The sequence below is a fragment of the Electrophorus electricus genome, chromosome 14, assembly GCF_041902795.1.
Source record: "Electrophorus electricus isolate QZ-2024a chromosome 14, ASM4190279v1, whole genome shotgun sequence".
Lineage (NCBI taxonomy): Eukaryota > Metazoa > Chordata > Actinopteri > Gymnotiformes > Gymnotidae > Electrophorus > Electrophorus electricus.
In genome coordinates, this window is record NC_137510.1 from 6,536,626 (window position 1) to 6,561,420 (window position 24,795).

The 24,795-nt window shown below is 38.8% G+C and overlaps 2 protein-coding genes across 11 annotated transcripts in view; one reads left to right on the forward strand and one right to left on the reverse strand.

Moving 5' to 3' along the window:
- Positions 1-34: 34 nt before the first annotated feature.
- Positions 35-14,050, forward strand: atg9b (autophagy related 9B). 4 transcript variants are annotated; one of them, XM_081695689.1, is made up of 16 exons: positions 35-163; positions 978-1,130; positions 1,211-1,254; positions 1,859-1,923; positions 2,130-2,300; positions 3,751-3,892; positions 4,366-4,536; positions 4,642-5,114; positions 5,877-6,030; positions 6,203-6,382; positions 6,754-7,002; positions 7,543-7,862; positions 8,187-8,289; positions 8,954-9,038; positions 11,186-11,362; positions 11,683-14,050. In XM_081695689.1, exons 2-15 carry the CDS (start codon positions 1,022-1,024, stop codon positions 11,341-11,343), a joined length of 2,424 nt encoding a protein of 807 aa, XP_081551815.1. In that variant the 5' UTR covers positions 35-163; positions 978-1,021; the 3' UTR covers positions 11,344-11,362; positions 11,683-14,050. The 4 variants fall into 4 exon arrangements, with proteins under 4 accessions (XP_081551815.1, XP_081551814.1, XP_026876106.2 ...); XM_081695688.1 differs by having other exon boundaries at positions 4,366-5,114; XM_027020305.3 differs by having other exon boundaries at positions 4,366-5,114; positions 7,543-7,781.
- A 393-nt stretch (positions 14,051-14,443) lies between these two features.
- The window catches only part of asic1c (acid-sensing (proton-gated) ion channel 1c), a 66,700-nt gene continuing 56,348 nt past the window's right edge, over positions 14,444-24,795 (reverse strand). For 2 of the 7 annotated variants that reach the window (XM_027020275.3, XM_027020276.3), the window contains exons 4-13: positions 23,080-23,230; positions 22,762-22,818; positions 22,296-22,449; positions 21,951-22,042; positions 21,688-21,767; positions 20,976-21,047; positions 18,803-18,855; positions 18,555-18,590; positions 18,180-18,219; positions 14,444-16,016 (exon numbers count right to left, since the gene is read on the reverse strand). In XM_027020275.3, coding sequence (XP_026876076.1) covers positions 15,912-16,016; positions 18,180-18,219; positions 18,555-18,590; positions 18,803-18,855; positions 20,976-21,047; positions 21,688-21,767; positions 21,951-22,042; positions 22,296-22,449; positions 22,762-22,818; positions 23,080-23,230 — 840 coding nt within the window. In that variant the 3' untranslated portion in view covers positions 14,444-15,911. The remainder of the gene's footprint in view (positions 16,017-18,179; positions 18,220-18,554; positions 18,591-18,802; positions 18,856-20,975; positions 21,048-21,687; positions 21,768-21,950; positions 22,043-22,295; positions 22,450-22,761; positions 22,819-23,079; positions 23,231-24,795) is intronic. The other 5 variants (XM_027020277.3, XR_014116788.1, XM_027020278.3 and 2 more) reach the window with 5 other exon arrangements.

Sequence of the window (24,795 nt, forward strand, 5' to 3'; positions counted from 1 at the left end):
GAAGAAGAGTTCACGCGGCTACCAGCAGCCCGCGCGGGCTGTTACGCGCCTCACGTACGTATATGGGAAATTGCGTCAGCAGAACACAAAGTGACGTCGAGGGTGGTTTGTTGACATCTCTGTTTTTGTTGAGAAGAGCACGAGAGTCGTCTGTAATCGGATGGTAAGGGCTTTGGTGTCTTCAGAAATTGGGACGTTTGTCCCTTTAGGTTTTGCGCTTTTACGTTTTTCAACCAGTTAACAGAAATAATTTTTGAAACAAGTTCCAATAAACCTTTAGCTAAGTAAATAAACTGGTTTTTTTGCCTGTGAGACAGCGTGTTGGACAGCTAGCTAGCTTTGCTGGTTTGCTAACGTAGGGTTAGCTATGTTAGCTATCCTATGTTAGCTAGGAAAGGCTCAGTTGTATCGTGATGACATTTGTTTTAGATAAATGGGTCACAAACGTCTGCGGCATTTCAAATATTGGATTAATATAAAAGCTATTTCCTATAAGACAATGTGTAATTTTAGGTAGCTAGCTAGCTACCTAGTTACCTGCCTAGCTATATTATTACAGCTAAAGACGAATTGGGTTGTCATGTCATGGCAAAGTCCCATCTTGCGCTTAGTTGACGTTAGCAAGCCTGTTAAATTATTTGCTCTTTATAATAATGTATTTCTCAGTGGGCTGATGCAGGTATTCGTTATCACGGTAACACCTTTAGACGTTCACTGATCATTTCTTATATGGTAAAAGAGCTTTACACCATTACATCATGCACAATAAGCAGAAGACTTGATTTGATGCGTACGAACACACCCGAGTTACACACACACACACACACACACACACACAACCAAACAAACAAAAGAAATAAATGTTGTCTAGGTAATAAAAACAAGATTTACCTACCAATAACCCCATCTGGGTAACTGTGAAACATTATTCTTGATTTCATTGTAATGATGGTATTGTCCCATTTTTTTCTTCTAAGGACCTGTCCCAAGTTCTGTAGAGGGAGGATGAATGTAAAGCACAATGGCAGATTTTGAAGCCTACCAGGAGTATCAGAGAATAGATGACTATGAGGAGGATTCACCTCCAGGAGAGGAGGACCTGCTGATTCATGTTCCAGAGGGGCTTAGAGGTATGGTCGTGTCTACAGTCACAACATTTGATGCACATATGTGTTTTATCTGATTTAAGTATTCTTCCCTCAATTCCTAGATTCCTGGCATCACATTAAGAACCTTGACAATTTCTTCACTAGAATATCCTTTCTCATTACAAATCTTTTACTAGTTCTTTGTTTAGCATGAGTTTGTCTTTCTTTACCATAAAAATAAAGACAAATAAGTAGAGATAGTCAGACAGCACTCGAATATTATATTTTTTCGATTCAGGACAAAACACAAATGCTTTGGCTCAGAGGTCTTCATCAGAGTGCTTGTCATCAGCTTGCATGCTGAAAAGGGCCTAGGGGCTGAAACTTTCATGTTTTGTCCTGAGTTGAGTACATCACTGCATAATATGAGTTCTGTCCAACTATCTCTATTTATTGATTTACAGTGAAGTCATTTAAGGCCAGAAATCAGCAGAGCAGTAGAAAAGGTTTTGGCTTGTTTTACGTGCAGACAACCAGAAAGCAAAGAGGTGTATTCTTTGATATTTAATTGCAGTTCTGTGACACACATTTCACTTGCCAGTCGGCTTTGTGAGTTTAAAGAAAATATAAAAAGAAAAGTACTAAAATATTGTACAATATTGTAACCTTTATTCATACTGAGGGCAGGCATAATCTGAAAGTGGTCATGTAGCAGTGATTGTAGTAATACTAAACTTATTAGTTTTTTATTCCTTAATGAAGTTGCTCACATTTATCATTTCCATCAGAAGAATGGATTTGCTTGCATGATGTTATCAGAGTTCTTTGAACTTGTGTAAGTAAATGTTGATATATATTTTTTGTTGTTGTTGAAAATGTAACCCAGATAAAATGATTGTAAGCTATGTGGTGTTTCATATTTCTTAAAAACAGTAAAATAATCTTTAATCAGTATGTCACCTATGATGGAGTCTGATTTGCAAGTTAAAAATATAAATATGTGACAGTGAATTATTTGTTTATTTGGGCTCCCCCATACAGGCAGTTCCTATTTGTGGTGACTTTCACAACCTTTCTGTTTAATTGTGTGGAGTATGATGTGCTATTTGCCAACCGTGCTGTCAACCACACTGGCCAGAGTCTGAACCTGTTGGACAGGAGCAAAGTCACTCTGCCTGATGCTATCCTGCCCAGCCAGCAGTGCATGGAGAGGTATGTGTGGTCCAACACATGGGCTATCACATGTACATTTTACCATTCCTATGTGACACAGTTAGCTGAACCCCTTAAAGCCCCAGGACCCACACCCTCACTCCTCACTCTTCTACACCTTGAATTTTTTTTTTCCATATAGCTGCTGAACAATTCATAGTGCTTACCGTGTGATGTACTGTTCGATTATTAACTGAATAATATGCTGGAGCTGGAAGAGCTCAAATACAATGATCAGTCATAATAGTGAGTGGTGATTGACAACAGGAGGAGAACAAGTAGGAAATTGCAGAAAAAATGCTGTGTTTGGCTTATTTGGTTTAATGACACTAATATGGAATGTTGTTTTGATGATGTGTTTCCATTGATTTGGTTTTGAGAATTCAGTCTTTGTTGTTGATGATAGAAATCCTTTTTTACTGAAGGAACCAGTCAAGCTCTCATTTTTTGCAGATCAATTTGCTTTGCTCATGGGATACTGGCAAACTAATGCCTCTGAGCCAAAGTTTCAGTAGATTCCTTCCTGCTTATTGTGATGTGACGGCGTTTAATCCAGTTCCATGTCAGTCGTCAGCAGGTCTGGTATGTCGGGCTGCTGCTTGGCACATAGCTAAACCGTAAACAAACTCCTTCATTGCAACACCAGCAGAGGGAACTTGCTTTCTCAGAGCTTGCTATTTCTGTGGCACTTACATGGAAAGGACAAATCATAATTGGTTCTGGAAAGATCTGCTTGGCTTGTTTTTGTTGTCCTGCTGTTTACTTATTATTCATCTATTCTCTGCCATGGTCATGCTCACTTTTGGCCTGCTAGCTAAAATAACTTCCAGCAGTAATGTTTATTTTGTGTCGATGTGGTGGTGGCCCGTCTGGCCAAAAGGAAATGCATGCATGTGTGTGTGTGTGTGTGTGTGTGAGGGGTGACATAGTGCCAGTGTGATATGTCCAAGAACAGTTTGTGCCACCCTGGTTCCTGATGACCTGCTTACTGATTATGAAAGGAGAGCAGCATCAGCAGCAGTAAGCACAGACTTGACTTGCTTAAATCCACGAAGCCTACAGAGCAGAGGTTTTTAATGTAAAATGTAAATGTGATGTGGGTTTCTCTGGGTTTTCCTGCTGTCAGGGGGCCCGTATGTTGAGTACTGCAGTAAGATTCAGTCACTTCCTACACATTGTGCTTGTTTGGTCAGTGGTGGTGTTGTGTGATTGTTAGAAGCAGACTGATAGTGTACAGTTGAGTCATGACTATAACAGTAACATGGCAATAGCATTGAGAATCACTGGCACTTACAAAATCTTGGCCCCCTGAAGCAACACTGTCCATCTCTGCTCCATTAGATATGTAAACAGGGTTGCAAATTATCCAGTCAGTGGGTAATATGTGCAGTAAAACATTTCCCAACATGATGAGGTCATCCTAAACCCACCCACAATCTTTTCTGGTCAGGATCCAAGGCAACAGCTGGATCATATTCCTTCTTATAATGGCAGCCATTTTTTGGATTTATCGTCTCGGGAAGGTGATCTGCAATGTCCTGAGCTACTGGGAGATCCGTCAGTTTTACATTAAAGCCCTGAAAATCAGGATGGTAAGTAAAGCATGCATAAAGTGTGTTACCTCTCACCCTTAACTATGACCTGAACAGTGGTTTCATCATATCAGGAATTGGACTTAATTAAACACTTGTAAACTCCCTCATCAGAAGGTAGGACAGGTGAGGGTTTCATTGCCTTTCTGCAGCTCTTCTTTAAAAAAGCCTGTCCTTCCTCTGTAAGACTTCATCTGCTCGTCACACCTGTCTCCTATCTTCATAAAGATGCACATGTCTGGTATGGGTCAACTGATTGACTGGGCAATGTATTAGAACCATTCAGAAAAGGAGTTACTAGGTATATGTTTAAAAAATGGAATACTTGCATATCCTTCAGTATTTAAACAGCTGCACAGATTTATAAAGATATCTGCTTAATTGCAATTCAAGTACTAAATGCCATGAACCAAATGAAGTTTGAACTGTGAGTAAGACTTTTGAGTCATTGGAGCTCCTTTGTGGCACGCCAGGACGAGTTGTGCAACTTCAGCTGGCAGGAAGTGCAGGTCCGCCTGATCAGCCTGCAGCGTGAGCAGCAGATGTGCATCCACAAGAAAGAGCTAACCGAGCTGGACATCTACCACCGAATCCTGCGCTTCAAGAACTACACGGTGGCCATGATCAACAAGTCGCTGTTGCCTGTACGCCTGCACCTGCCCTTCCTTGGCGACGTGGTCTTCCTTACGCAGGGCCTGAAGTACAACTTTGAGCTCATCCTCTTCTGGGGGCCTGGCTCTCTCTTCCAGAACAAGTGGAACCTGCACCCCAAGTACAAGCGGGCTGGCAACCGTCTGGAGCTGGCACGGCAACTGAGCCGCATCATCCTGCTGGCGGGTGTGGCCAACCTGTTGCTGTGCCCATTCGTGCTGGTCTGGCAGGTTCTGTACGCCTTCTTCAGCTATGCTGAGGTGATCAAGCGCGAGCCAGGCAGCCTGGGGGCACGCCGCTGGTCGCTCTATGGCCGCCTCTACCTGCGCCACTTCAACGAGCTGGACCATGAGTTGCAGGGGCGGCTGGGTCGCGGCTACAAGCCTGCCGCCAGATATATGAACGCCTTTGTGTCGCCGCTGCTGGCCGTGCTGGCGAGGAACGTGGCGTTCTTCTCTGGCTCGATACTTGCTGTGCTCATCGCGCTCACTGTCTATGACGAAGACGTGCTCACCGTGCAGCACATCCTCACTGCCATCACCGTGCTGGGCGTGGTCATCACCATCACCAGGTAGGTCATGCCAGTTCTAAGGGGATGGGCATTGTCTTCAGTGTCTCAGTGACGCCTCTGTGAGCTTCAGTCTCTCAGAAATAAAATCTGCTCTTGTGTCGGAAGCATTTTGTTGTATTTCTTAATTAGTCATTGATCCTGCTGATGGTAAAGAGAGGAAAAAATATTGTTTCTTCCAGAATTGCTTTGAAAGTTTACAATTTATGCAAATTACATTTTAGTGGTAATGTAAAATTGGTACCAGCAGAAAAAAGAAATTGAAAAAAAAAACATGTTATGGCAAATGTTCTGTCACTATCCTTGTTGCAGTTTAGAGTTTAAACCAGAAGATCATGTTTTTTGTTGTTGTTGTTGTTGGTTTTTTAATACATGCAGTTGCTGTCGTCTTGCATCATTCAATTTAATGCACAAATGTGTGTATCCTAAACCCAGTAGCTGTGCTATTTCAATATCATTTAACTTCCAGTAGATGTCGCTTCTGGTGAGGTTTATCTTAAACATGATGTGCACATGGTTTAGCTAAGTTTTGACAGAATGCAATACTACTAAGGCTACGTATATTATGTAACAATTAGTTTGACATCTTACCCACTACTGTGTACTCCAGTATATTTTTTAAAAGGTAAGGTACCTTCATTAATTTTAAAAACAATGTGGATATTATTTAATATATGTACCTATGATTTGCAGTGTGTCCTCCTGGTTGTGTAACTTCAGCACAGTGGCCTTGCCTCAGGATTACATGGTTTTGCTCTTGCTTAGGTCCTTTATCCCAGACGAGCATATGGTGTGGTGCCCGGAGCAGCTGTTGCAGTGTGTTTTGGCACACATCCATTACATGCCCGACCACTGGAAAGGCAGTGCCCACAAGAGTGAGACACGAGATGAGATGGCTCAGCTCTTCCAGTACAAAGCAGTGAGAGCTCATCCTGATTACAAAATTTATGAATATTTAGGAATACTAACTATCCATGGTTTGGATTAAAGCTGGTCATCTTTGCTGCAGGGTTCCTTAATCATTTGATCAGATCCTGTTAAGATATGAGTCAAAGGTTTTAAATGGTATTTGTGGCATTGCATTTCTGCAGGTGTTTATACTCGAGGAGCTGCTGAGCCCCATCGTCACGCCATTTATTCTCATCTTTCTCCTTCGGAACAAGTCCCTGGAGATCATTGACTTCTTCCGCAACTTCACCGTGGAGGTTGTGGGCGTTGGTGACATCTGCTCCTTCGCACAGATGGACATACGCCGCCATGGCAACCCACAGGTCTGCATGGCTGTAGTATATGACCTTTTGTCTATAGGTATTTGTGTAAGTCTGCATGGTTGTAGTATACAGCCTTTTGTCTGTGTGTGTGTGTGTGTGTGTGTGTGTGTGTGTGTGTGTGTGTGCGCGCGCGCGCGTGAGTGCATGGCTGTAGTATATTGCCTTTTGTCTTTAGGTGTGTGTGTGTGTGTGTGTGTGTGTGTGTGTGTGTGTGTGTGTGAGAGAGAGAGAGAGAGAGAGAGAGAGAGAAAGAATGGGGACCTCAATTCTTGGGGACCTCAAAAGTCCTAACTTTTGAAGTACTGATTTGTAATGTGTGCAGTTGTAGTTTTCCAGTTTATACAGTTTCACCACTTTTGTCACCTGCCCAGTGGATGTCGGAGGGCCAGACGGAGGCCTCTGTCTACCAGCAGGCGGAGAACGGCAAGACAGAGCTGTCGCTCATGCACTTCACCCTGAAGAACCCGCGCTGGCAGCCGCCACAAGACAGCTCCTTCTTCATCAGCCATGTGCGCGAGAAGGTGCAGCAGGACGCACAGGGCGGGCCCTCCCCCCAGCTCCTCCTGTCCGAGGCACCACTGTGCACCTCCCTGCTCTCCAACGAGTCCGCCACTACAGCTGTGAGTTACACCGGACGCGCTGGCTGTGTGTTTTAACTGCATCCGTGTGGTGGGTCTCATGACCTGCTTAGGCTGCACACATGATTGATCTGATGATTAATCAACCTGCCCTGACATGTTAAAGTATTAACTCATCCCAGAGGTCAATTAGTATTTCTGGTTTGGCTATCACTCTCCACCATTTCTGTGTGGAATGTCCTTATGGACTGAGGTTGTCAAGGTTCCTTTGCTTTATGCTATACCAGGTGGTATAAACTATAATAATGAACAAATCCCAACTGGTTCCATCACTTTATCCCCCTCATTTAGGATGCAGAAAACCTTTGGTTTTAAATCTACAGAACAATATGAGAAGGTGTTTCTGGTCATTTCTTTCTGATGTGGTTTCATGGACTCTGAGTTGCACATTCAGCCTATGGCAGGCTAGGACTCTATTCTCCCATCTAATCTCTCCCTGTGCCAGTTCCATCTACATTGTCTCTGCCCGTTCTGCGCTAAATGACCAATTACCAGGCCTATGTGTCGTCGTCTCCCCTGCAGCCCGACAGCCTATTGGCGAGTGTGCTGGCACACCCCGTTTTGACAGCCCCGGGAGCAGCCGCCCGCAGTCGCCACTGCGCTTCCTCCAGCAGTGTTACGTCTGCGGCAGCCAGTGTCCTTGCCTCGCTCCCTTCATCCCAGCAGCCTCATGCTGGTCGTACCTCCCACCACCACCACCACCACTACCACCACCACCTCGAGAGCGCCACATACCACAGCGAGCGTGCCGTTGCCAACAGGTGCCTGCCTGCTGTTCACCCTAAGCCCCCTGACAACATGGATCACACACATATTTTATATGCTGTGTATATTATCTTCAGGTATTACACAAAGATAGGCAGGGAAAAATGATTAGATGCCATTCTGTGACTCACAGTTAGTTCTGTATGGGGGCTGTTTAGTTTTAAGACAAATTAAGGCAATAGCTCTGTGTCATTTGAATATTTAGCTAATTAAATATAAATTAAACTGCACTACTAATATCTCAAATTGGCTTCTAACTGAAATTTTTTTTTTATTTATAACAATAGTTCTCAGTCATTAGCAGGAAAGTTATGGAAATTAAGCAGCGTTGCTGATTATTGGCCCTTTTCCAAGTTAAATTGCAACTAATTGGTTGATTCAACTTTTTTGTTTTAAATTAGCATGTCTGCCAGTGACTCCAAGCTCATTGGCCAGTCCAGCTCTGCCCTGCTGTCTGAGTTTGCCTCTGCGGAGATGAGCCTGCATGCCATATACATGCATGAGGTAAGAGCTTCCTTATCAAATCTATTATGCTGCAGTGTAAACTGCATAGCAAGTAGAAGACTAGATTAAATAAATTCCAATAGTGAGTTCACCACTGACACTCTAGTTTTGTGCAAGAATAATCTTCATCCATATGTACAGAACAAACTCTATATTTGAGCAGTTCTGAGATTTGTATGTAGTCTATCCATTATATGGGATTTTCTTAACTAATACCAACAGTAAACTCAAGATTACAGGCATGTTTGCCAATATTTAGATATTTAAAAAATAAATAAATAAATAAATAGACTGTCTGAAATCATTCAGATTAAGTGAATAATGCTTGTATGGAAATGCCAAAAATACTGTAGTGTGCTCTCATTTCTTCTTGCGTACTCTTATTCATTTATTCCTTTTTATGCTTTAATGCTCTATTCATCTTTCTGAGATGATTAGTGTGAAAAGAAGCTTCTGCTCCCCTTAATGTTGTAAAAAAAATGTGTGTACATGTGTTTTAAAAAAAAGACTTTTCCATCAGTATCAGGAGAGTATATGCTGACCAGATGTATAAGATAAAGATGTTAGTCATTAATATTCAGTGAGCCCATAAGTTCAACTCTGTAATTGCTAGTACTATTCTGATATATGGATGACGTGTGCATGACACACACATCTCTTGTAGGTCCACCAGCAGAAATTCCAGTCTCAGCATGGACCGGGCCAATTTCAGCCTACTGTACCCATGAGGGACTTTGCTGACAGTTCAGGTAAACCTTATATTTCCACTGAACATATTTAAAAAATGCTGTGTTGATAAATAAGACATTGAGAACTTTTCATTTAAAATGAAAAATGCCCAAAGTGTCCAAGAGCTTGGTTTTGGGCAGAGGTAGAGTAGGCAAAAGCTGTACTCAAGTAAATGTACTGTTACTTTTACTTAAGTAATAATTTAAAAGGCTACTTTTAAGTGATTATTTAAAGAAACTGTCTTAGAAATTTAAAAAGACTACTCAAGTAGCGAGTTACTTCATTGGGACTCATTTAATAACACAAGGCAACAGTATGTGTGTGTGTGTGTGTGTGTGTGTGTGTGTGTGTGTGTGTGTGTGTGTGTGTGTGTGTGTGTGTGTGTGTGTGTGTGTGTGTGTGTGTGTGTGTGTGTGTGTGTGTGTGTGTGTGTGTGTGTGTGTGTGTGTTCTACAAAATAAAATATGAGGTCCTTATAGTTCTTTCTACGCTGAATAAAGATGTTTCTCTCAGTCATGGTTTGTAAGTGAATTGTATATGTATATGAATTGTATAGGTATTGTATATGTATATGAAGTATATGTTACTTATTCATAAAAATTCTGTTCTTACATTTAAAATATGTACAATCTTTACCATCCCTCTTAAGTTTGCCAACATAGAGGGGCTCCACTTTCCTTGGTACCGAATTTGCCATAGACCTGTTACACATAACGATATGTGAATATAATTGATTGTAAACTATTTGCCCTATTTTAGACAGCTAAAACACTTTGGTAGATGTGTGCTAAAGTCCATAAATGTGGATTCAAATATAACAGAACAAAAAAAAAAACCTATGGAGGATGAAGAAATTCTGCAAACATATTTGGATTCAGCATGCGCAAATACTTTATAAACAGCTGTTTTTCTTTGCTCTGGTTCTTTGTTCTACTTAGTTCATGTGTTATGTTTAAGCTGCATGAGGTTTTTGATATTGACTAAATGTTGTGTATATAACACACATTTTATATATATATATATAGATAGATAGATATATATATATATATATATATATATATATATATATATATAGATAGATATATATATATATATATATATATATATATATATATATATATATATATATATATATATATATATATATATATATATATATATATATATATATATATATATATCTCTCAGTGGATTTGGTGATCACTTTGTGATTATTATAATTTCTGGGAATATTCCAAGTTCTTGTGTAAGGGTTGGCACCAGGCCGAGGCCTCGAGTCAACCACACCACTATTCAGGCTTATCAGGCTTAACCCAGCAGCTGGGCTAGACCTTATATAAACCCAGTGAACCAGTCATTCAGTGCTGGGTCTTTGCCAAAGTTCTGAGCCAAGCTCCTAGCTGGTAACTTAAGGTATTGAGGTCTGTGAGCTCTCGTGCTATGCTTCACTTCTGTGCTGCGAGGGTGTCCGTGTTTTCACATGTCCCCTCCTCTCTCCAGTTTTCCCTCTCGAGTCTGTCTCTCTCCGGAGGCTTCCCTTAGCCATTCAAGTTCCTCCCTGTTTTCGCTCAGCGTGGTGTTTAGTTTTTCCTTTTGTTTTACCTGACCCAAGCTCTAACTGTTCGGCACACGGGCCCACCATTGTTAGAGCGTGGTTGCTCACCCAGTAGGCTGTTGGTATCATCACCCAGCTGACCTGGGTTTGAGACCACCTTACATCTTGTCCAAGGTGCCATTTAACTTTTCATTATATTTACATTGCAATTAACTGACAGATTAGTCAGACCGGCTGGCTAGCTAGCTAGATATCCAAGATAAGTTGCCTAGCTAAAAACTGCTTCTGTAATGTAGTCAAAAGAATGATCAGTATATAAAGTCAACAACAAACGTTCATGCCCTCAGTATGGGGCATGCATTCCGGCAAGCCAATTCAGTTGAGCTGCTGCATTTATTTTTCTGCTGCTTGTAGTTTATAGCTATGTAGCCAGCTAGCCATTGTTTTCTTAGAATATAATTATCACACCACGCTTTCATATTAATAATGAGAGAGCATCGGTTTCACACACACATGAGCCTTAAAGAGAAGGGTAAATTGAACAGATACAGTAAAGAGCAAAGATGGGTTACTGAATAATGAACACTCACATTCCACACAATGCAATCCCAGCACCTGGATCTCAGATGCACTCGACCCATACGGCCAGCCTGGTCGTGCCTACCCCGCTCCGACTGGGAGGGTGGATGGAAGAGGAGGAGGAGGAGGAAGAGGAGATCAACAACAGCTCCTTGCTGGACCAGAGTCAGACCAGCAGAGGGAACAGCTGAAGTGCCTTACAGTTCTCGGGTGTGTTCTCCACTGTCTGCAGGCCCTTGATTATACTTACACAAATATACTACACACAGTCTTGCTGTCTGTCTTTCTGTTTTGGTATGTCTGTCTTTATTGTCCTTCATTCTTTTTCATGATCTGTTTAGGTGATTCCATGTGTCATTTCACTAAACCACAGGTTTTTATTTTTAACTGCTCTGCATAGCTCATGTATTAAGTCCCATAACTCAGTACTGGCAGTTAGAGTGTTAAAGTACTGATTTGTCATCAACTCAAAGCTGCTGTATTAACCCAAACCCTGCAATTAATTATTCTCCCTTTTTTTTCATTTGCAGTCTTTGCATTCAGTTTGTGGAAGAATGTGGAAGAACCTTAGTTTAGTTTGAGGCTTTTTGATCAAACCCACAGTGCTGCGGAAGTGGCTCTGGCTCCTGGGTCAGAACGCTAACCGCACCACATCTTCCAGCCGTGAGGAACAGTGCCGTTCCAGGCCACACAGTATGTCCCCCACCTCACCTCTTTTCTTCATTTAATCACAGGTCCTCCAAATGAAAACTGTCATTTGATTTGTGTGGGTGAGAGGTGTTTTGAGCCCTTAGCTGTGTTTGCATTAAAATAAATGAACTTTAGTGATGCTAGAAATGTCAGATTGATGGTGAATGTCAAATCAGACATGCGTGTAGTGCATCACCGTTTGGTTTTAAATCACTGAACAAAGCAGTAGTATTTTGCTTGTATTACTTTTTCATTGCTTGTGATGCCCTGACAGTAAATATCTTGTTTTGTGAAAATAATTCTCCTCAATGTAAAACAAAAAAGAAAAGAAAGAAAACTGAAAAATCCTACCCGATAGCACCTGATATGTTTATCAGTACTTGTAATGGAATTGCTGCTTGTGCTTCTTAAATTTGTATCCGTTTGCATCTGTGATATCACGAGGGCATTTATGTCCTTTAGCCAGGTAGCTGACAATGATTGAGATGTACAGCAACATTGAACATTATCAAAACATTAATTTCATGAATTATAAGATTTCAAGTCTTATTGTTTCAAGCATCAGAGAAAATGTAATTGTCCAAAATACTTAATACTACAATTTTTTTCTGTACAGAGGTACTGAAATTTACAAGCTCAAAATGTATGATTTATCTTTTGGTTTTTCTTGAACCAACGCAAGCTCTGTTTTTTTTTGTTACTGTCAAAGTTTAGTACATTGCGAAACTAGCATATTTCCTCTGGGATACGTAAAACATTCAACAATTATTATAACAGAAATAGCATAAATAATCAGGACAGCAAAAAAAATAAGAGTAAGTAATTTAACCACTAGTGAAACATATTTGCCACCAGTAGGGGTCCTCATAAAGGGGAAGTGACAGTGTTAAGTGACTACTATGTGATATATGTGTCTTTGGACAGTAGATCCAATGTACTGTTAAACTAGGAATAACTTATGAAACAACTTGAAAGTTGAACAAAATCTATTGACTTTTATTGGTCATTTCTCATTTGCTAAGTGTCCCAATGGTGCTCATACAACATGCAGTTGGTCCTAACTTGTAGAAATTCTAATGCCCCTCCTCCCACCCTACAAACATTTTCTGCATGTTTCAGTGTTTAAAGATATGCCTTTTTTTGTGAAGTGTGCCTCTGAAGAATGACATAGCATAATAATGACCTCCTGTGGCCTACTACAGGGACCAGAACAGACCATGGTTGCTTTTAAAAAGACAAATGGTCGTGCTGTTATTCCAGCCTTACACTAAGACACAAGAAGACAAAATGGTTATAGCACTCTGTGAAACCTATAGAAAATATGTTTTTAAGAAGAAAAAAATTACATTTTCATTTGACAGCTAATTAGCTAACTGATTAATTAGGTAAGCCCTAGGTTTTAATCAAGCTTAAGAGCCATTGTCAATTTGATAAGTAATATTAATAGATTTAATTAATTTGCTCTCTCCTTGTCATCAGATAAATATGACTCTATTACATATCATGGATGGGGCTTTATGATGCCAGAAGGATATGCCATTTTCCATAAACTCTTTTGATGTAGTATTCTCTCAGAGTTCATAATGCTTTGCTGCCCCCCTGTGACAAGCAACAAGCACCAGGCTCATTGGCCTTCTCTGCACACCTGTGGTCAGTAGGAGCTGGAGCATTTGCCATGGCTATATAGAAAGCTCATGCAAGCCCTGCTGATGGTTTCTGGACATGGTTGATGGCTCTCTTTTTATTGCGTCAGTGGAAACACATTGATATTTTACACAGGCTGAAATACCTCCAGATGTGTTTGAAAATTCAACAAGTTGTACAATGTACAGTATTTATTTTGGTGGGTATGCATTGTTACATCTTAACTACAGATGTAAGTTAGAGGGTATGATCCATCAGATTAAAAATATTTACTGTTGGCCTCTTAAAACTGTTCTAGGTTTAATTTTGGTTTGTGTCAGCCATGAGCAGGAAAGCTGGTAATCTCCACCAAGTTGCAGAATGATAATGGACTCTGAGAGAAAAAGGAACTGGTTTGTTTTATCTCCGTTATTCTTGTCCACTATAAGCAGTCTGAAAAATGACTATGCAAGGTGCTATATATTTTGTTTGTTTGGTATTAATATTTATCTTATTTTTTATTTTTCTGATTGTTTTGTCTGATTGAAGCAACTCTATTTAAAAATAAACCATACAAAAAAAATATTTTTTTTTTGTGATATTCTGATACTGCAGTGAATCTTTAAAAAAAGGTTTTCTTATACATTGATCATATAACTTTGTATTTAAATGCAGAAACAACAATTAAAGCTCTCATGAACCTATTGTGAAACACAAACTGGATGAATTGTTGGGTTAACGACATCAAACATAGACAGCATACTGTTAATAAGTGTTATTGTTGTGGACAAATGGGTATATATTTTCTTACTAAAGAATCTTTAGGCCAGTTAAATCCAAGTGTTCAGTCTTAAAAATTATTAAATGCTGTAATTAGCCACTGAATACCTGAGCCTTTGCTGTTAACACTGATAAGTGAGGAAAGTTACATTTTCACTTGCTACCAGTATTGACAGACACTGAGACAAGCACTCTTCATTAAGAGCTGGTTAAATATATTGTTTATTATATAGATTAATTTACACTTCACCACCAACTGATTTAAAATGTGGATATATGTGCTAAAAATCACATTGAAATTTATATAAAACATAACAGTTATACAGTGTAGCTCAATGCAGAAGCGAAATTAAAGCGGGGGGATATTTGGTGATACTATCTCTTGCTCTATTATTGTGCTGTGGCAAGCCATCAGATCAAATGGGTATTTTTTTGTGATGCGCGCATGCAGGGATGAAAGGAAGACGCCTGTGGTAAATGTAGATTTCACCACAAATGGAAAAGTGTTATATATGCTTGGTGCACTTTAATGAAAGCCCCAAGAGAGAGAATGAAGCAATCCCAGAGGAGTTCTGCATATGCTTTACACATACTTATGGTCATACACTTGAAACATGTCACTGTTATCACAAATATAGTCTGCAAATCAGCACACTTGATTTGCCATCACTCGCTCACAACATATTGAGGGAAAAGTGATGTAGTGAACTGGACCAAAACTGAGCTAAGTACTGATTGTAAAAAGCAGTGGATTTTACGAGTTTGGCTCAAGGAGCCAAGATGGGTGAGTTTCTTAACTGGGCCATAACTGAAGAATGGAGTTACTCGATCTAAAACCTGAATCGTTTAGACTACTCACACAAATGTCTGTATGACAAACTTTAAGTGTATGTATTTGATAATGCCAGAATATATATTGGCACAAAATAAATAGACAAACAAATACAATGCATATCAAAAGTAAAATACTGTTATCAGAGAGAACTGAATTGCTGGTAACTGCACCAGAATATAATCTCTCATTATTTCTTTTCTCTTGACAATTAATAGTTAAGACTAGAGGGCAATACATCTGTTTTACTAACACATTATGCATATTATTGCACTTATATACATGTAAACAGAGACAAACATTTTCAATTTCAATTTCAGCTTCATTCTTTTTGAACACTATGAACCCAATGAAGCATGTTTTCAAACGATATGCTTGTAAAATCCTGTTGGCAAAAGTAAATGCCACTGCCAGTTTAGCCACTCTATGTTTCTGTATAATGGTGCGCCTCATTGTTTACTTTATTTTCAGTGATAGCCTTCAAATTAAATCCTAGGTGTTCATACCTCTTTCACAAATACACTGAAACCTTTCCCTCTCAATCTCTGATTTAGGTTTAAAATCTTTGATAACGTATTAATATTTTAACAACATGAAACAAACAGTTGGTGTTGAGATAACTGAGTTATGCTAATAAAACCTGAGTATTGTCTTTAGAATTTGTACTTATGGTGATGTCTCTGTATATTCAGGCATAGATCTTTTGACTAAGTGATATCAGTAAGTCATCATGTACAGTGGTGTGAACATACAAGTGGGTCGGAGTACACAAGTTTACATCACAGTTTGCTGTCAAACCCTAATTGTCCTCATCGTGGCTCGACACCTGCTTCATCAACAGGCAAACTCCTCGAAGTTGCCTATAGCCTGGTGACTAGGTAGCATGTTCGGCGTGAATCCGAGGCTGTCCGAGTGACTCCGGAGTGTGTCACATGTGCTCTGGAGGAGAGGGGAACGGGAGGAGGGGAGAGGAGTTCAGATGTGCCAGAGGCGTGCAATGAGTCGATGACATTGCCATAAAAGGCATGTTTAAAGCAACAGCAACAGAAGAGATGCGTGTTCACAAAGACATGGGAGTGGGATTGGAGCAGATTACAGGGAATTGGGAAAGAAGGAAGGAATTGACAGAGGTACCAAGAAACACAAAAAATATACAAAGAAAAACATCAACAGGCAAAGCATGGATCAGAGATTGTCCAAATATGGCGTAGTCATGCATGGTTATGATAAATTTGAGGATTTTTTTTTTTTTTTATTACGATGAATGTTTATACATCACAGGGAGAGAGACAAGTACAAGTACAAGGAATGTGATTGGATAATTTGGGTTGAGTATGAATGGCAGGGAAGGGGAAAGAAGACATTCTTACTTAGTCCTGGAATTAGGACTTCGGCATGGCCCCTTAAACTACATGTTCATAGAATACACAGCCAGCCTCATCACAACACACTAGTTATCTGCCTGAACATAAGCATTACAATACAAAAACACTTTCCCTCCTAGCACTCTGAAGACCATTTCTTTCTTTCTATCTGGGTCCAAACTCCTTGCATGTAGACCTGTGATGACATCACAAAGGGATGCATCTAGTGATGTTATTGGACACAGATTTCGTTACAGTGCCCTGGGTGGACAAAAAGGGAGTTTGCTTCTTCCACTTTACCGCATGTGGGGTTTTTTGGTTTGTTTGATTCATAAGTGCAAAGTCTGTATCGGAACTCGGTTCACTGAGATTTTGCTTTGTTGCTCTGCTCCCAAATGATTACATTACTTAATGAGTTCCCTCTTGTGTGGTAAAGACATTCAGCTTGACGCTTGTAGAATCCTATTCATTACAGCCTTTCAGGTTCAGATTTTGATGCATAGAAATGAATCCCACTCTCCAAATTCACAGTAATAACTAAATCCATAACTAAGCAGCAAAAGAGACTGCACATGTTCAGGGTTCAACAGCAAGATGGTCTGGGAGTTGGAAATGGTCTACTCACTGTTAGTTTCTTGCATTAATGTAGTGTGTTTGGACTAAACTGTAAGTCTGGAGTTAGTTTCAAACAATTATATTTTTTGGTACCAGCAGTTAGAAGAAATCAGACATGCATATCAAAAACTGTTTCACAAGAAATATAGCTACACATTTGGCATAGACAAACCCAAATAAGATGTCCAGTGCATTTTAAAAGATAAACCTACTAACATCCTTTGACTACACAGGCCTTCTGGTGTGTTATAATGATACTGGAGGGCCATCATTAAGCATCAGCAATTAGTGTTCAGTGTTCTACCATCTAATAGGATATTCCTAATTAGAGTAACCTGTCATAGCAATAAAAGTAAATCCCTTTTTTAACCTTCCTTAAAAGATGTGGATATTCATTTTCAATTGAGACACACCAATAGTGCCTTGAGTCCACTGACAGAAAGCTTTAAGTTCCCCATGCTTTAAGCAAAATTACTTACTACTACAACATGTTAATTTCAAAACTCTGCCCTTTCATGCATAACAAGACTGAAATCTCCAATAAATACTATGACCTCTAGGTCAAATCGTTTTTCATTTGTAAGCTCCTAAAATGAAATGTGAAAGCTACTGCAAGCATCAAGGTGAGAAAGTTTGAACCTCCGTGTAGGTGTGCTATTTATGAACTTGTCACATATTGATACTGTAAATTCTTATAAAAGCTGCCTTGCTTGTTTACACAAGGTGCCAGTTTAGACAAGGAAAGGCCCAATGGACATATATAAGCAACAATAAGTGAACACATACTAATGTCCTTTTAGTAGTTAAAGATAAAAATAAAGGTGACTTGTCTCACTATTTGGCACTTAAGTAAAACTGGGAAATTTAATAATGCTGTTCATTCATCAAATTAAAGTATACAAAATTTCCAGTGTTGAATTAACACCCACAGTATTTAATTATCTCTTATCATATTAATTTGTGTCCAGCTGGACTTATGTAAACACTGCAGGTGTTAATGTAACCATGGATATTTTGTTGTGTAGGAATCGGGATGACTTTTCTAAAAAAGAAAAAAGAAAAAAAAAAAGCTCTGAATCTTTCTGTACTTTGTGACAACAAAAATTCAAGTTAGGCTCCTCACCACATGCTCGATGTTGGAGGGTTTGTCTGCATATTCAAATCTAATAAAAAATTCAAAAAAGAAGAATGGAAAAGTAGTAGTCACAAACATGTCTATTTCCCAAAAGCTCCAATGGTATTTGATATGTTATCATTTTGTTTAATAAAACTGAATTTATAGTTTTGAAATGTAACATATAATGCATGTTTTTTTTTAAAAATGTAACAGTCGGGTGGCATCATTGTCAGGTTATTTCCTCCATATGTTTGCTTAAGAAACCCATTTAGCACAAACATCCATAAGCTGTAGTTTTTGGGAAAGAGGACCAAGACAGTGACAAAGACTGCTGAAACAAAGGGGAGGAACTAATCCATTTTAAACAGTTATTCATTTTACCTGAACTTGTTCAAATCATCATCATCGTCTTGAAAGCTACAGGATTTGAAAAACATTCCTTAGACTGTTAGGTAATGACAATTTGCCTGCACTCATTTATGGTTTCAAAAAAACAAAAACAAAAACAAAAAAAACCTAAATACTGAAGGAAAATGAAAAGGAAGATGAAAGAATGAGATGCTAATGAGTATGTTTTAGGACAGATTAAGAGGACAGTGTTATTGCTGGATTGCCAATGGTGCTGCTACCTGGGAACATGATTAGATGTGACACCAGGGCTGGTGGGATTCTCGGAGTACTCCTGGAACAGACACGATGATGAGAATGATGACGATGACCAAACCTGGTCTGGGCTCAGTTCAGTCTCAGCTCAGCCAGTAGTAAGTCAAAAGTCAAGTGAAGGAAGTATAGCACCTGCTCATGGCAGGGTGGAATTTTCTCCCAAGCAGTCCAAAATGAATCCAATAAGTTCATGTCCTTTATTTGCTGATTTGAAACCAAACTGAGCCTAGCCCTGAACAACTCAAAATTATACAATGTGTGGTAGATAATGATCTATTCATCTGTTTGAAAACAAGATTGGCTTTTGTGACATTTAATGGAACGATAATACTCAAAACATACACAAACAAGCAAGTGTATTTCAACCAATCCATAATTCAGATGCTCTTGAACTTTTTACATTTAGATGTATTTTAAAATTCTGTTCAGACAATGTTTAAGATTAAAGATCAGCTGTTATCTCTGAGAAAATGTCTTGGTAAAGTGACAAATGATGGTAAGTAGTTATCCCAAGTCTACATTTGACAGTGTTGTGTACACTGCCACTATCAAGCTATACCCTATTCAAGCAGGACCAGATGCTTGCTAAGGCTATAGGAAATAATTCAGATGTACCAGCTGGGTAGTTCTGTTGACTGACAATAGTGAGATAACCAGACTTTTTAGGTTAACTCATTTAAAAGTAAAAAAATGGAACTGAAGCTAAACTATTCTGGGCAGGACTAGATTAATTTTATAAATATTTAATACATTTTCTAATAAAATGTCAACAAATATGTCTAACAAAAGAACTTAAAAGAAGACTGGCAAAGTTAGATACACTTTCATAAAATTTTTATGGTACTGTGCATTGAATTACATTGAATTTTGAAGACCATCATTTAGATGTCTTATTTTCTTGCTAAAATGGTTAAACCCCATTGTGATTCAAAATGCCAGTTTTTTGACTTCCTATGACACTGGAATGTTATTGGTATTTTATTATACCTCTAATGTGGCAGCTTTGTATACTTACAATAAAGCTAAAATATGATTTTTTTCAATGTTGGTACTATATGAAAATTACAGCTGGCAATATTTCCCTAACATGAGCCCATGATTTTATCGCATTCTAGCAGGAAAAAAAAACTAGTGGATAAATCAGCACCCTTGAGAATTAACATACAATCCAAATGTATTTGGAAAATAGTGAGGGAATATAGTGAGAGAATAAAAAACTCTGCAAACCATGTATAAAATTATTGAAGAGATTTTTTTTGTGTGTCAAAGAGGAATATTACTAACAAATTACTAACTGCTTATTGATCTTATGATGTTTTGGGGAAAACACTATAGCATATCATCTAATAACTTTTGATAACTTGGGTATTACTTAATTTGGGATGATGTGTCCTTAATAACTACAGAAACAAAACTTCTGGCTGTTGATACACTGGCACAAGACTCACCCTTTCTATTGCCTATGTCATCTGAGACATTTTAGACCTCAGCCAAAAGTAAATCACACCATTAGACCAGGATATACCACAAATAGTAAAACAATAAACAAACATACAAGCAATCATAATACTACTGCATAATGAAACTATATAACTTTGTATATTGTTGTATATAGCTACCTTTGTTAGCTCCTGTACACCCTAACGCAGAAGCTGGGACCCTAGTATAATATTAGCATACATTTCTTCCCAGGCCAAGAAAAAAAGCCTCCTCTTGATCAAACAAACCTCTGTCTAACAGATGCTGTTAAAATAAATCCCATTTCAAAAATGGCTTCAAGTTGTAGAAGCCATTTAATTAAGCTGTTACTTTCACAAAAACAAAACAGTATATTAGAACAAAGTTAATCTGAGGTACTAGTTCTTCATTAATGGAATTGCTTCAAATCACCTCAAACCACCGGAGGCCTTGTCCCAGATCAGGTACTTTTGATGAGTGGTCAGCTTTTCATACTATTACCTTTTCTTCCTTAGTATCACAATTAGAGCCAAAGACAAAAAAACTTGCCAGCAAGATGCAGAAATGAATACAGCTATGCGCTGATATAAGAAACAGAGCATTTTTTGTTATTGTTTCCGTCGTGTCTTTTTGGCATCACCAAAAGCATGTGCATGCAGGTATTAGAAGTAGTTCAGTTACCAGATTATCACTTGTGCTCCGACGTGAACGATCCTTCCGCACATAGTTGTTTAAAACTTTATCCTTAAACACCTGCAGAACAAGATTACAATAGAAGGTTTGTAATAAAGCATATGGCATCAGGACATCATCTTATAGCACATAGATGGAGTTAATTCAGAGTTAACTTATGGAGCTGAAATTTAGTTACATTTAGATAAATGTATTTTGTGACACTGAAAGAAAGGAATTGCAGAGGGTGAAATGGTGAATGGAAGAACCTTCTAGAAATATGAGAACTGCAGAAATATTGAAACCTGGAAACTCAATATTTGGTGGAAAGAAATTACAGATTCAAATCCTTTTGGTTGTCTATAGCAATTTTGTCTATAGTCTATTTTGCAATTTTGTTGTTTTTTGAAGCCCTTTTTAAGCTGTGCTTTTCAGTACCTATTCCTAATACCTGCAAGATTTACACTGAACCTTTAAATTTTGCACCTACAATAATACTGAACCACTGTGCATGAAGGCAGGGGACACTTAAATAATTGCATTGTTCATTAAGGTAATATTGTGCACCTGAATTAATTAAGGTTTGACTGAGTAAAAGGGTCTGAATACCTGTGTAAGTGTTTATTTTAATACTTTCAGATATGGAGAACATAAGTAGAGTCTGAAAGGGTTTGAAAACCACTATGAAAACCACTGAAATTCACAGAGAAATGCAATGTACCTCATACAAGTAATCAAATATCTCCAGTATTGTAAGTACACTGGCTCCTATAAACAGACCCATCTGTCCACCAATGTCACCTGAAAGGAAGAAGATACACAAATATAACATAAGATAACAGCAAATATAAAATAAGTCATATTAACAAGCTTTTACTAAACACAGGAGAGTCAGTTCTGTGCCATGTAGTTAATTTTCTGTCACAGAATTGCTTGTGTTCTTCACACAAGTGACATTTTTCAGTCTTCATTGATATTCCTCACCAAGTAGACCAGCCACTTCATATGCCTTCTTCTGTTCAATCTTTTCATAGTTCAGAGCTTCAAAAAAGATGTCCAACACTAATATGTTATCTCTGTAATTGAAGAAAGACGAAGGGTAGCATCGCATGGTGTTGTGCAGCTATGCTTTCAGAATGGATTCTTTTAAAAAATATATCACAGCAGTGAAATTCTTCTCTCGGCATGTATTAATCTGAAAGGGCAACGTGCAGTTAGCGTTTTAAAAATATACTAACTTGCAGAACTTAACCCCAAGTGATTCTCCTGGAATGGTACTTTATATGGAATAAAAGACCTTTTTTATCTGTTAACTGGCTAATATCATACCCAATGTATTGTTCTGTCTTGTTGAACTTCTTGGCAAGATATTTGGCAGAAGCTTTGCTGGGTATTTTCACCATTGAAAGCTCCTTTCCATATCGGGTCATGTTGCATGGCGTCAGACACACACAGTACTTACTGTCTTTCTCAACAAGGTAATCTGGAAATTATGACAACATAAAGTCTGTTACTCCATGACATCAAATCCGTTAAATAGGATCATTAAGTAGGGTTCACATGGCCGGCTACATTGATTTTCTTCCTACAGGAAAATTCAGTGTTTGCCATTGTTGTTCACCACGTGAAATTCAATAGTGCTAAATAACATTCATCTTAATGTCTTAATGTTTTATGAGTTTTTAATGAATAAAAAAAAAATCTCTTTAGAGTATGTTTAACAATACTCATTAAGGCTCAGGAGGTGATTATGCTTAGTGTGATGATTGATGAGAAACTACCCATGCTCTCTTACCCAAGGCAGGGTCTGCACACTCCTTATATTGCTCCGGCGTACAGACAGTGGAGGTGCCTATTAAATCGTACACATTATTGAACATTCTTAATTACCTCATATTCTCATCAAGAAATGCTACATAATTACAGCAGTAACAGCATGCATAAAACAAATATGTCCTCATTTGATAATTATGAAACAATCCTTATTGCCAGGTATGAGAACAAGTCAAAACAAATGTATTACATGGGAAATATAAAAGGACTTTTACTGTTTAAAAGTGTTTTTAATGTACCCATATTGGGCTTTTATTGCACCATTAAAATGTGCCCTTACCCGGCATGTGCACCATTCTGCAGTTGCAGGTCTCCAGCAGGTACCGAGTTTCACATTCAATACGGCATGCTGTGATGCTGTATGTGGGGAAGTAGTCGGTTTCCAAGGGAGCGGACCTGCAGTCACCCCATGGTGGAGGAAGGTACTGAAGCTGAAACACACCACATAGCTGTACTCATTAATGCTAGAAAGGCACCGTTCAGAAACATCAGAATTATGCCCATCTTAGCAAAGACCACATAAGATATTTAGTAAGCAGGCGCAGTACCAATACCCACTGGAGAATAAAAGCAAGAAATCAATGGAGCCAAATCTAGCAGTGTAAAAGCACGTTTTGGTAAAAGAGATCACAAATTAATGCGACAAGAAAATAGACATGCTGAATAACCATGTCAAATTGAGCCCAGAGGAAGCCAGATATTTGACATGTCAAAAGGCCTTCAAGAGTACACTCTATTTGCTGTATAGAACTGGGATTGTATAAATTAGCAAAGTATAGATTAAACATCCTATACATGGGGTTATGATAACACACTAAGCACCAAGAAGTGACAAACTATCATCTGTAATATAAAAAATAAAGAAGCCTCAGACCAGAGAGCTCAGGGATTACGTGTTTCTGAGCTTTTTCAATTGTATAAAGGCCAATAGTATACGATTTATAAACTGAAGTTTCCATCCTACTATCTAGCTCTGGCATGGTTCCAGCACATTCTTCCTGTGCGACAGATATAACCAATCTGTTTTTTGTTTTTTTTTCCTGACGTGCTCTTTTGGCAGCATGGTTTAATTTGAATGTATATGCTCTGCATCACCCGAATTCAACAAGGAGGGATGACTAAACCATCTTTCATGACCAGTGAGAGCCAGGCCAATCACATCCTCTGGCCAGATGCACCCTCTGTATCGGCCAGGGCATTACTAAGAACAGAACAGGAATGAATCCATGCATGCATTTTTAGATATGATGATGGCAAATTACACTAATAGGCTAAGCATTTATACAGACATTACAAACAAATCTTACACCACTTTATAAACATGTATTCTGCCAAGCAGTCATGAACCAAAATAAAGTGACTGCCACTAATTTCCAGATTCGCACAGTTACTGTACCTCTACCTGAAGTGATAACCCTCTGGGCTGTGCTCAGTAGGGAGATGAAAACTCACCTCCTGTAATGGGCTGCTAAACTCCTCATCTAATGGGTTATAAAAGAACCGAAGGCATTTTGTTATCCTTGAGTAAACAATACAGTTAACCAGATAAAAGGATAACATTGATGTCAAAGCTGGTTGTTTAGTTGATAATGATTACTGGTGCCACAACATGGATACCACACAACATAGCGCACGGGAAACGTGCGATTTGAGCTGTCAGGAAGAGACAGCAGCTGATGAACCAAAATGAGAACACCAGAGGAAATGAAAATTCCTTCTTTCATCACCATGAAGTAAACTTTGTTCCATGCATGAATGACTATGCATCCTGCAGTGGACCTGGTTCACAGAAAGCATTGGAGCCCAAAAGTCACTGTTAAATAGTAGCGCAAACATCATTTTGAGCATTCCCTCCAACAGGTCATCACTGTGATGCTTTTGGACAACTGGGTGCAGCGCGACTGGGTTGTCCTGTACATTACCCTTTACTATGCTGCCTAACGCTGTAATTTGCTCATTTTTTAGGGCTCACACACATTTGTCGCCATTTGTTAAT